We start from the raw sequence: 11141 nt of genomic DNA on the forward strand, positions 1-11141 counted from the left end.
GATCACGTGTTTTAACTCCCACGCTTTTGATGAAGTTATCTAGTAATTTTAACCCGATATGGTCAGATAAAATGGCGGACAGACTAACACAACTACAAGATGCTGTCACACAGGTATTTCTCTATTCTTGTTTTTATTTATATTCTTTTTAGATGTCAGACTACTTCTGCAATAGTATTGGGATTCTGCAACAGAATCAAACCACTGGTAATAATAATAATAATAGTCTAAATTCTCACATTTTATCATAATATTGAATTACTTGCCTTGTTGTTGTTACATCACTTATGAATGCACTTCCACTTACTTTAGAGACCAAAGAAGGAGGAGGGGAAAGTGAGTACATGTATTGAGTAAAAATTATTTTTAAATTATTGACTAGTCAAGTTCTAAACTAAAACACACTTCATCACTAATAGAGCTATTGCACGGAAGTAATCAACGGGAGGGTGTGGCTAAAATTGAGCTAAAATTGTCCGCCATGTTGGGTGGCAAGAAGGCCAAGAATGAATGGGGGAACGGAGAAAAAGATTTAAATAAATTCTGCAGTTGACATTCCAGGCTAATGCAAGATAGGAGATGAAGATATTGAGTAAAGAAGTCTCTATAATATTCTGTAGCGAAGTATGATAACTCTTTGATGAAAAATCGCAGTGTCTTTCCATTCCTCCATTCGTTGCGTGTACATTCTTGCCACTCAAGATGGCCGACAGGAAGCTCCACCTACCCCGTTGATTACATCCGTGCAACAGCTCTATGCACACTTATGAATGAGGGTGTACACATTATAGGTAGCACCAACAATGCAACATTATTTGCTTCACTGATATCACAAACAGCCACTGACATTGAGACACTCATTGAGTCACTCCCTGATCAGGAATACACTCCAGAGAAGCAGGTCCTAGTTTTGAGCCATTACCATATATTGTACTCCCTTACATACTTTAAGCCTGGTTTACAATATTATGCTAGGTCAGATGTTATGTTGATGCTGGAATAGAATTCAGCTTTATTCTAGCATAAAGTGTCAAATATATAGTTAGTTTGCCCATACTTTTTATGAAAATTTGATGATACACTGGTCTAGTAGCATATTAATGTAAACTAGTCTTGATTGTTAAGCTTGAAAAGTATAGAGCAAAGGATAATCTTGTAAATTTACTAATAGGAAGAAACTTTGAAGAACCTTGTTGCTGAGAATCAAGTTTCTGGAGAAAAATTAAGACAAGTCATCAATGAAGCCGGTGAGTGGGTGTGTCTGTAGCTAAATTGCACCTTATGTTTAGAGTCAATGTTGAAACAAGTCAGACTTATCAATAAGACTATTAGTGATCATCAACATAAACTTACAAATTAATTATGTTTTATTTTTAATCACTATTAGACATATACTTTGATATAATTGTCAATAATGCATAATGCATTAAAGTAGTGCTTTTCAGGTATTATTATTGAATAGATAGCAAGTTATTCCATATCAAATTTCATGTGAACTGTCTACATTATGTGAACTCAATTCCTTGTATTGCTAGCTGCAGCTATGAAGTTCAATCCCAAATGAATTGACCTGCAATAGCCTTTACCGTGGGACTTGTCTCTAAGAGCATGCTTACAGTTCAATAAAGCATTTTAATTGAGGTAAAAGTTTATGAATGAGTATCCATTTCACTTCCTTTACTTCCTTGAATCATGTACCCTTGAATCTCATTAAAGTCAAAGCTACACTATAAAAAAACTTCTCAAGATCAACAATTTGAGTGCACCAAATCACTTACTCTTTAAGGATGTCTCCAATCTTCTTGTTGTCTTTGCTACTCATTGCTATTGCTTGCAGTGATGGTGCTACCACTGCAAAGAAAAGAAGTGCATCAGATGTCACTAAATGGCTGGAAAAGATCGATAGCAGATTGCACAGTGAAGGACTAATGGCTTATCAGAATTATTCTGTGTGCACAAACCAACTCAACAACATCCTCCCTTTGTATTGTAACATATCAGAGCTTTCTGGTAGAATATCTTCACTGCTTGCATCATCTTTGTCAAATGCACAGCTTGATCAACTCAATGCTGCCTACTCTCAACTCTGTGTCCCTGAATGCCTTAATCCTATTGAAGGGTACTACAATTGTCTAAAACTTCAATTTGATCACAAAAACTATCTTGTCACATTACTTCGTCAAGGTATCTGTGGACAAGAGCAAGAGAGTGGAGAATACTGTGGGGTGATATACATTCGTCAATATAGAAATGGTGACCAAGTAGCTGATTATTGCACCAATACAACTAGTGGAATAGTTTGCAGAGGTGCTTCATCCAAGTGTCTTGATCGCGTCAATAGATTTAGTAACGAGATGGGTTGCTGTACACAGCCATATCTTGGATCTGGTGTTACTTCATGCAGTGGTGTTAATGTTAGTGAACCTTGTATTGGAGTATCCAGTGCCACTGGCCTAGTAGCTCCTGCCATTGTGATGCTCTTTGCATTTGCTAGTTTCTTTGCTTGAAGTTTTGAACACATTTTATTAAGCTGAACTCTAACATTATATAGTTTGATGAGGTAATTATATAGCATTGATTTCTATTCTTTATACTGAAGTTTTTTAGTTTTATTATGTATTTTTATATAAATTTTTTGCTTAATACAGACACGTGGAAGCCAAAACTAAACCATTCAAAATGAATCGATTTAGAAATAATGTGACTCAATTTTATTTAGAGTTGAATTGTGCAAAAATTTGAAAAATTTGGAAAATTAAATACACACACAAGCCAAAATGATTTAGAAATAATATTGTAGTTCTACAAGCTAGTTTCTTTACTTTCTTTGATAAATAACTTCTTCTTTTTCCTCTAATTGTGCCTCAAAGCGAGCAGCATTAAACAAGAAATCACTCAATCTACAAAAGAATATTTAAGTTTAAACTAAAAGATCCAGCCCATTAAAAACTTACCTGTTTAAATATTTAAAAACTGCTTCATCAACTTGACCATCGCGATATAAGGGGACTACCCTATCACGAAAAAGAGAGAGAATAAAAATAGTAATACTAACAGTAGATGCTTTTTGTGCTATTTCTATGAGAGCTGTTTCAATATTGTTGCTTTGATACTGTATACGTTCAAATTTTCAAGGGTTCAAAATTTCGTGTTTTCAATGAAATTTGCTCAAAAGTTAATATTCGTGTGAGCTAATTTTCATGTTCTGGCCATAGTCTACATACAATAGAATGGCATTAGAAGTGGTTTAAATTTCGTGGATTTAAGGTGAGCACGAAAATAACGAAATTTAATACACCTCGAAAATTAAGACGTGTACGGTAAGTAGTGGTTACATTTTCCCCATATAGAAGACAACCATGCATTTTTGAAAAAAAGCCTTTAATTTTTCTGCTTTATTATTATCATACCTCCTCTCTGTCCTGCGACAGATGGTTCTTGATAAGTGAAGGAATGAACTAGCCTTACCTCCAGACTAAAGGAGGAGAGATACAGAAATAACAATAGGAGTATCATATCATGGCTTTACTGGTAAAATGAAGTTTGTAAGTGGAGGTAGTTGGTCATCTAGCTCATCAATCCATTTCTCTAACTTTGTCACATGAGACATGCTAAACTCTGTATGAGCTAACGACAAAAATTACATCATAAATTAATAACAATTGAGTCAAAATCCCTTTACTATAGTACAGAGACTTTGCCCAATATTAGAACAACTTTAAAAATTCAAAAAAATCCAAACTTGATCAGGATCAGCTCAAACTTTTTTACGCAACATAAATACATGCAAATGTAACAAAAAAAAATTATAAAAATGAATGACGCTTTCCTTTTCATTTTGACAAAATTTGGCCAATATCCCTATACTAAAGTATAAAAGTACAGGGACTTCGACCCAATTTTTGAGCACCTTTAAAAAATTTGTAAAAAATTCAAACTTGATCAGAATCAGTTCAAACATTCTACACAACAGAAGGACATGCATTTGCATTAAAAGAAATTATAAAAATATAAAATCCTATTTAAATCATTTTGACAAAATACTCTGTTCCATGAAAAAGTAATTTCTGAGCAACTTTAAAAATTCATAGAAATCAAATTTTGATCAGAGCCTGCTCAAAATTTTAAGTTTCAACACAACATAAAATCAAAAACAAAAAGTGTCTTTTGCATTATTTGTTCCAATAAAGAGTAGTAGCATTACCTAGTTTAGTAGGTGTGGCTGATGAACGCGGTGTTGCCAGATGTGATCCAATATCTTGTAACAAGCACTGTATCTAAACATTACTCATTAAATATTCATACTATCATATCATAATATACCTCTTGTAATTTATCGGGTAATGTGCTCTGGGGAACGCAGAACTCTCTTGCTAGTCTATCATGATATAAGTAGGTGTGGTTAGATAATAGTGGAAAAACTGGTGAGAATAACACTTTTAAGATTTTTACTAAAATATCAAATTAGCAGATTTTTATGAAAAGCTTTGTTTCATTGTGCACAATAACAATAGATTTTAGATTGAAACTACCAATCAATATCACACCAATATTTCCATAACACATCTAATCCACTATATAACTACCATAGGGTGCCTTTTTTCGAGGGCTGTAAATTTTGTGGATTTCACAATTTTTTGAAAATTCACAAAAATTACTTCCACAAAAATCAAATTATTACGGTACAAGATGGCAGACGGCATAAATTTGCAAAAATGAAATCTGCAAAATAGATTTTTAGGCAAATTTGTGAAATCTACAGCCCTCGAAAAAAAGGCACCCTAGAGTAATTCTAAATCCACCATACAATACATAACATACCCTAGAGATGATGAGAGCTCATCATTGGATCCTAGTGCCTCAAAAAGGGCATCATCTTTTGGCAGTCTCTGGCCAGCATAATTGCTTGATGTACCTATTATAATGAAGATGTAGCAATTGAAATAATTGTATCTAATTATTCATTTTACCTTTGTCTCCTGTTCGTGTGTATATTCTAATTCTGCCACCATCAGCGGAATAATTTCTAGATTGATATAAAAATAAGCAGAAATAATAATAATAATAATGTAATACCTTGTGGTAGACAAAAATGTTCTTAAAATCCTATGAAGAGACATTAGCCTAACACCCACGCTTTTTACAAGCCACGCCTTCAATTTGTCTTAGATTAATCATAGATTGATCATAGATTGATCATAGATATTAGACTGAGAGACTATGAATTAATTTTAAAAGGTATGCATGCATGGAGTGAGGAATGGAGTGAGGTTGCACTGTTGCAGCTACTATTTATGGTTGCAGGTAACATATTTAAAATAAAAGGGATTCAGTAGTAATTTTGTGTAGGTTTAAAAGCCTTTCTTCTGCAGTCATGTGTATTTTGAGATGGAGCAATCATTATAGTCTATGATATGAAGCTAACTCATTCTCTGGTCAGTCACCAGACTAGGTCTGTTCTAGGCTCTTTCTCTTCTCCTTTCCTCTACCTCAACTCTCAAAAGGTTTGTTGATGGGTTGGTCCAACTCACATAATAATAATAATAACAAATAATATTATGTACTGAATTAATTTATGCGATGAATATCATTGAAACTGTGAATATTATGCAAAATGATATTAATGATTTTCATATTACTTTGGGACTAAGTTACCTTTATCCCAAATGTGTAACTAAACTGTGAATATTATTAATGGAAGGGAAAATGATTATTAATGATTTTCATATTATTTTTGGACTAAGTTCTTTTTATCCCAAATGCCTAACTATACAGTCTCTGAAAAACATGTTTACAGTTCAGTAACATTTCTGTTGAGCTGACAGTGGGGAATCCTTGAATCATGTCTTGAATCTCATTGGGTAGCTAATCTATAAAAAAAGAGTTTGAGGTTTGAGATCAGCAATTGGGGTGTAGCAGTCTAGCAGATCACTTACTCTTTAAGGATGTCTCCAGTCTTCTTGTTTTCTCTGTTACTCATTATTGCTTGCAGTGATGGTGCTTCCACTGCAAGGAAAAGAAGTGTAGATGCTAAATGGCCTGGCTGGAAAAGGTTACTGGTAAATCGTACAACAAGCAAGTAGTGACTCGTCAGAGTTCTTCTGCATGCCTGAACCTCCTGGACAGCAGCCTTCTTTCATTCTGCAACTTCACAGAGCTTTCTGGTGGGCTTTCTTCACTCGCCGTATCGGATTAACAGCTTGATGCACTCAATACTGCCTATTCTAGAATCTGTGTCCCTGCATGCCTTGACCCTATTGAAGAGTACTATAATTGTCTGGCTCTTCCATCTGATTACAAAGACTACCTCATCACATTACTCCGTCAAGGGGTCTGTGGACAAGAGAGTGGTGATTTCTGTGAGGTGAGGTACATTCGCCAATATGATGGAGACTATAATGATTTTGATCGACTGACTAGTGCCTGCACCTTTAGGACTGGTGGAATATATTGCAGTGGTGCTTCTTCCACTTGTCTTAATTATGTCAGTACATTTAGTAACAGGATGGGTTGCTGTACACAGCCATATCTTGGATCTGGTGTTACTTCATGCAGTGGTGTTAGTGTCAGTGATGCTTGTAGTCCATTTACTTCCAACCGCTGGTCCAACTGGCTCAACTACTGGTCCTGCTGAAGCATCCAGTGCTACTGGTCTAGTAGCTTCTGTCTTTATGATCCTCTTTGCATTTGCTAGTTACTTTGTTTGAACTTATAGCTTCCAAACTTTATGTTTTACAGAGTTTTATATCTATTTTCTTTTTATAAGCTGCATGTAGAATTTGTAGTGTATTTCTTTAAAATATAAGATAATTGAAACCCTTTTGTTTTTACTAGCCATGCATGTACTGATAGCTACTGTACACGTTGGAGTTGCAGGTAATAAATTGACATTGACTTCCATCTAAGATTTTAAATCAATACAGCCACTCCTTCTTTTACCACCCACGCATTTATACTGTCTAGCCTCGCCCCATTATTAAATTTGAAATAATGTCCACCAACTCGCAGGTGCAGGCTCAACTGAGAAATGAAGTCCTCATATTGCAGGGAGCTCTCAAAGACCTCCATGGTCAGCTAAAAATACCACCAGATAAATTATCAGTACCATTCTGGCGCTATCCCGAGAAGAAGGCCACTGATGTTGCATTCTCATTCTCTGCCAAAGACATTGATGATGATCAGTTGCTTCTGGAGCTGCTAGCGGACAGGTAGCTGACAATGGTGACATTAACTTAAAAATAAATTATCAAACTTGCATAGGTTAGCCTTTCTCCTGCAGTCGTGCGTATTTGAAATTGAAGTAACTAATAAACACTGCAAGCAGTCACCGCAGCACAAAACTGGCTCATTCTCTTCTCCTTCTCTCCCACTTTCTTTCTCCTCAACGCTCAAGAGGTTTGTTCGTGGCTTCGTTCAACTCATTAAAAAATTCAAAGATCTTGACAATGATGTGAGTTTACATGCATGATACGTACAGTTATGGAATATACCATGCAACCTTACATGACAAAGAATATTTTAAAATGATTAACTACATCACACTTGCACACATTCATAGGTAGATTCTATGAAAGGAGAAGTGTCACAACTACAGCAGAAGTTGCTGCAGTATCATGATCTGGTTACAAATGAGCTAGGACCCAGTGCAGCAGAGGCTCTTGATAGTGCTTTGAATACTGGAACACAGGGAGCATCCAGTCTTGGTATTTCTGAAACAAGGACAGTTAGTACTCAAACTACCCAGACTTCACTAGTAGCTCCACCAGTTGTTGACTACATGGCTAAGAGTGAGCCTTGCTCAAAGTGTCCCATGTATCTAGAGCAATTGGACAAACTTGCTAAAAGAGTGAGTAATCTGAGGCTCAAAGTACAAAGAAAGCAAGACAAAAAAGCTGAAAGTGTGGGAGGTTATGACAAGGCAGTTGTAGATGCAAACATTGCTGCTATTAAAGATTGCTTTGTAAGGTATGCATCATTCTTGTATAGAGTAAAAAAGTGGATTAAAAATATTACACTAGTTTGTCAAAAGGTCAAATTGCCAATGCTTTTGATTAAAACTTGGGCGGCTAGTGTAATACTGGCTTAAGACACAAACTATAGTATTGCATCACTTTACAGTGTAATTTTGGGGGCAAAAGTAACATTGAAAATTGTACTTTAAGAGCACTTTAACTTTTTCTGTGTTGAAACATTAAATATTATTTTTATAAACTCAAGCTGGCTCTCTCATCCATTCTAACTTTTAAACCACCATGAGTTTAACTGAAAGACTTTCCTCTTCTAAGTACTGATGATTTTTTAACCTGTCTGCTCATGCCAATCATACCTGATCGGGCCATAAATGACGAGTTATGTCAACATGTTTACATAATTGAGGCTGTTTTATTGTTAGATTAATCATAACAGTTCACTTCTTAGAGCATTTTTACCCAGAATTGGGCCAATATCATGGTATTCCCGATTCTAGATAGCTACATCTAGCTGAGCAGTCTAATCAGTTTAGTATGGTCTAATGCTAGGCGAGGTTATTGCCACCCTGGACAGTACTGAGAGCTGAGCACCCTTCTTTTGACCCTTATTACCATACCATCTTAACACTGAAGCGGGCCAGATCAGTGGAAGTCCAGCCATCATAGCTACGGTACATCTTTCCATGCAGACTGAACCCCGCTAGCGCCAGCTAGACTTGGCCCGGGGCCGGCTGCAGCACATGATGGCTGCAGTGTAGTTCAGTAGCTCAATTAGATCATTGAGGGTACCCCCGCAACCATTATTATCCAGTAAGTAACAGGACAATGCACATTTCAGCTGTTCAAAGTTTGAAATGAAATCAACTAACGAAAAAAACTGCTATGGACTCCTGACCTAACAACGCAAGCCAGGTGCGCTTTAATTAAAATAAATCTGCCCGCATGCTTTTTACTTCTCCGATATTAATTAAAAGCAAGCAGATCTGGTTACAAAAAAATGGGTAAGTAAAAACTAAGAGTGGATGAGAGTGTCTACTTAATAGACAATCCCATGAGTGATGTTTTAAGTAGACATGCTTCAAATTGTGCCTGCCCAAGTGAAAACCATGAGCAAAAGTACAAAACTGTCATTTTTATTATTTAGGGCTATACAATTTTACTTTGGAACTGCCTGCTTATCAGTGCTACCCCTTCAATGGGGTAAGTAAAATCTTTGATTTAAATTGTACAAGAAAACAAGTCTTTGGTAAGTTTATCACTTATGTCTAGTCAGCACAGTTCACTGATTTATCTGAAACCAGCCTAAATCATGCACAGGCACATATCCCTCAGCTACTACATTGCCAAAATGCACTGTGTATGAACATATTAATCATTGTACCAGCATCATGGGGTGATCGGCTAGCAGAAAAAGTAATCACGATGTCCGTCTATCATCGAGCGGCACCGCCGCCATTTTTAATTAGCACTACTTGTATCTATGCACTACTCGACTAGCAGCACTGAAAGATTAATGAATATTCTTCATAAGTTTGCCATTGCTCTAACGTGCTCCAAATGTCATCATATACTGACTGGAGAAAGAAAGTTACAGGTTGCAAAGATTGATAAGCTGAGGGGTTGAGACAGGCACAATCTAAAAGTAGGGCACCAATCTAAAATCACTGAAGGGACCCACTTTTGAAACAATGCATAACTTCAATTATATGATGCATATCTTCTGGTATTACGAGATGGTTTTTATTATAGGACACTGCCTCTAATTTCAATGATAAATTTAAAAAATCAAAAATCTTAAAATGTCTCATAAATATACGGGCAATTGCTGCATCAAAAGTAGGGGGGATCTTGCCCCTTTGCTCCCCCAGATTCTAAATAACTGAAGTTACCAATCAAATGCATTCCAAAGTCAGCCATGTATAATTATTAGACATACTGCTGGGGTAATTTACTGACTTCGGTTCCACCAGCTCATTAATATTATGCTTTAAGTATATAGACATGAGCCTCCAAGGTTGAACATAAAACAAAAATAAGAGTACAATTATTATCATTAATTATTTATTATTATTATTATTATTATTATTATTATTATTATTATTATTATAAACCCAAAAACAAGAACTAATTAGAGCTAATAATAGAGAAAAACAAAAAAGGGAAAGGAGAGGGAAGGCCCTATGAGGAAAAAATAAAAATCTGTGCTCCGCACCATCAGTGGTCATCTAGCTTCTCGCCGGGGGCTAGATCAGCTGGAGGTGTCCCTACATCTTTTCCAGAGACTTTCGGTTGCACTGTGGCGCGCTAATGCTCACATGTGGTTGAGCCGCTCCCCTATCCTTCCACCCGATGTGGATGGGCAGGTCTGACTCTTTCTTCTTTCCTTATTATTATTATTATTATTATTATTATTATTATTATTAACAAAAGTTAGAATTAGGACAAAGTTAGGGCAGGATGAAAAATGAAATAAAAATAATTAGGTTAATAGAGATTTTTTAAAAAATAATAATAATTTAATAAGGATGAAGTTAAATTATGGATTTAAGTCATTATAAGGTCCAAAGGGGCTCCGTCACAGGTATCAACATATCTCCATTTTGTCCTGGAGCTACGGAGACAGAGTATAGAGGCTCGAATGATGGCAAATGTTAACCGAGTCCTGATCCAGTTGATAACTTCACTGTAGTGCCTCGCCCATTTCATTGATAGCCTTTCTCCCAATCTCTTCAAGAAGGCATTTGCTTCTCTCCCTACCATACCTTATTATTATTATTATTATTATTATTATTATCATTATTATTATTATTATCATTATTATTATTATTTTTTTTTATTCTTATTATTATTATTATTATTATTATTATTATTAATTTTAGACCCAGTTGAAGTAAATTGGACCTTGAGTTTTAATGATGCCGGAGAAAAAGTCCTGCAAGAAATGAGTAAGCTATAATTGAATTTATTGACTATTTTATTTTTGACCAGATGAAACTAAGAGAAATCAAATTCTGAAGGACAAAGAAATCTTTTACGCAAAGCCAACTGAGGCTTTGCATATGCAAGGAACTTGGGGAGAATTGAGTAAGTATAGCTATAGCTAAGTGTTAGACTATGCATGATGTATGAATCTATTAATCATGAACTGTACATCATGGGGTGAGTAGCTTT

At 35.6% G+C, this 11141-nt stretch overlaps 3 protein-coding genes across 5 annotated transcripts; 2 read left to right on the top strand and 1 right to left on the bottom strand.

Annotated features, from left to right (window-relative positions):
• Positions 1–16: 16 nt before the first annotated feature.
• LOC105313339 (mediator of RNA polymerase II transcription subunit 21-like) lies at positions 17–2608 on the top strand. Of its 3 annotated transcripts, XR_002185395.1 has the most exons (7): positions 20–113; positions 153–207; positions 313–336; positions 792–901; positions 1172–1247; positions 1290–1641; positions 1717–2608. XR_002185395.1 is itself a non-coding variant. In XM_019998426.1 (6 exons), exons 1-6 carry the CDS (start codon positions 30–32, stop codon positions 1358–1360), a joined length of 420 nt encoding a protein of 139 aa, XP_019853985.1. In that variant the 5' UTR covers positions 17–29; the 3' UTR covers positions 1361–1503. The 3 variants fall into 3 exon arrangements, 2 of the variants coding, with proteins under 2 accessions (XP_019853985.1, XP_019853984.1); XM_019998426.1 differs by lacking the exon at positions 1717–2608 and having other exon boundaries at positions 17–113; positions 1290–1503; XM_019998425.1 differs by lacking the exons at positions 20–113; positions 153–207 and having other exon boundaries at positions 218–336; positions 1290–2608.
• Positions 2609–2696: 88 nt separating this feature from the next.
• On the bottom strand, positions 2697–5176 carry LOC100634653 (cob(I)yrinic acid a,c-diamide adenosyltransferase, mitochondrial-like). The gene is made up of 9 exons (XM_019998420.1): positions 5077–5176; positions 4971–5026; positions 4822–4915; positions 4324–4378; positions 4205–4277; positions 3530–3627; positions 3411–3475; positions 2955–3014; positions 2697–2900 (listed from the first exon to the last, which is right to left on the bottom strand). Exons 1-9 carry the CDS (start codon positions 5118–5120, stop codon positions 2819–2821), a joined length of 627 nt encoding a protein of 208 aa, XP_019853979.1. The 5' UTR covers positions 5121–5176; the 3' UTR covers positions 2697–2818.
• Positions 5177–6863: 1687 nt separating this feature from the next.
• On the top strand, positions 6864–8308 carry LOC109583193 (uncharacterized). Its single transcript, XM_019998437.1, has 3 exons — positions 6864–7208; positions 7261–7450; positions 7559–8308. Exons 1-3 carry the CDS (start codon positions 6991–6993, stop codon positions 8084–8086), a joined length of 936 nt encoding a protein of 311 aa, XP_019853996.1. The 5' UTR covers positions 6864–6990; the 3' UTR covers positions 8087–8308.
• The last annotated feature ends 2833 nt before the right edge of the window (positions 8309–11141 follow it).

This window comes from Amphimedon queenslandica, unplaced genomic scaffold, assembly GCF_000090795.2.
Source record: "Amphimedon queenslandica unplaced genomic scaffold, v1.1 AMPQUscaffold_13320, whole genome shotgun sequence".
NCBI lineage: Eukaryota > Metazoa > Porifera > Demospongiae > Haplosclerida > Niphatidae > Amphimedon > Amphimedon queenslandica.

Excerpts from the sequence above, each read along its gene's own strand:
- LOC100634653 (XM_019998420.1), bottom strand. The coding sequence starts at position 5,120 with ATGTCTCTTCATAGGATTTTAAGAACATTTTTGTCTACCACAAG. Across the intron at positions 5,027-5,076 it reads ACATTTTTGTCTACCACAAG|AAATTATTCCGCTGATGGTG; the intron begins GTATTACATTAT and ends ATATCAATCTAG. Across the intron at positions 3,015-3,410 it reads TGTCGCAGGACAGAGAGGAG|GGTAGTCCCCTTATATCGCG; the intron begins GTATGATAATAA and ends TTTTCGTGATAG.
- LOC109583193 (XM_019998437.1), top strand. The coding sequence starts at position 6,991 with ATGTCCACCAACTCGCAGGTGCAGGCTCAACTGAGAAATGAAGTCCTC. Across the intron at positions 7,209-7,260 it reads CTGGAGCTGCTAGCGGACAG|GTTAGCCTTTCTCCTGCAGT; the intron begins GTAGCTGACAAT and ends AAACTTGCATAG. Across the intron at positions 7,451-7,558 it reads TCAAAGATCTTGACAATGAT|GTAGATTCTATGAAAGGAGA; the intron begins GTGAGTTTACAT and ends ACACATTCATAG.
- LOC105313339 (XM_019998425.1), top strand. The coding sequence starts at position 1,788 with ATGTCTCCAATCTTCTTGTTGTCTTTGCTACTCATTGCTATTGCTTGC.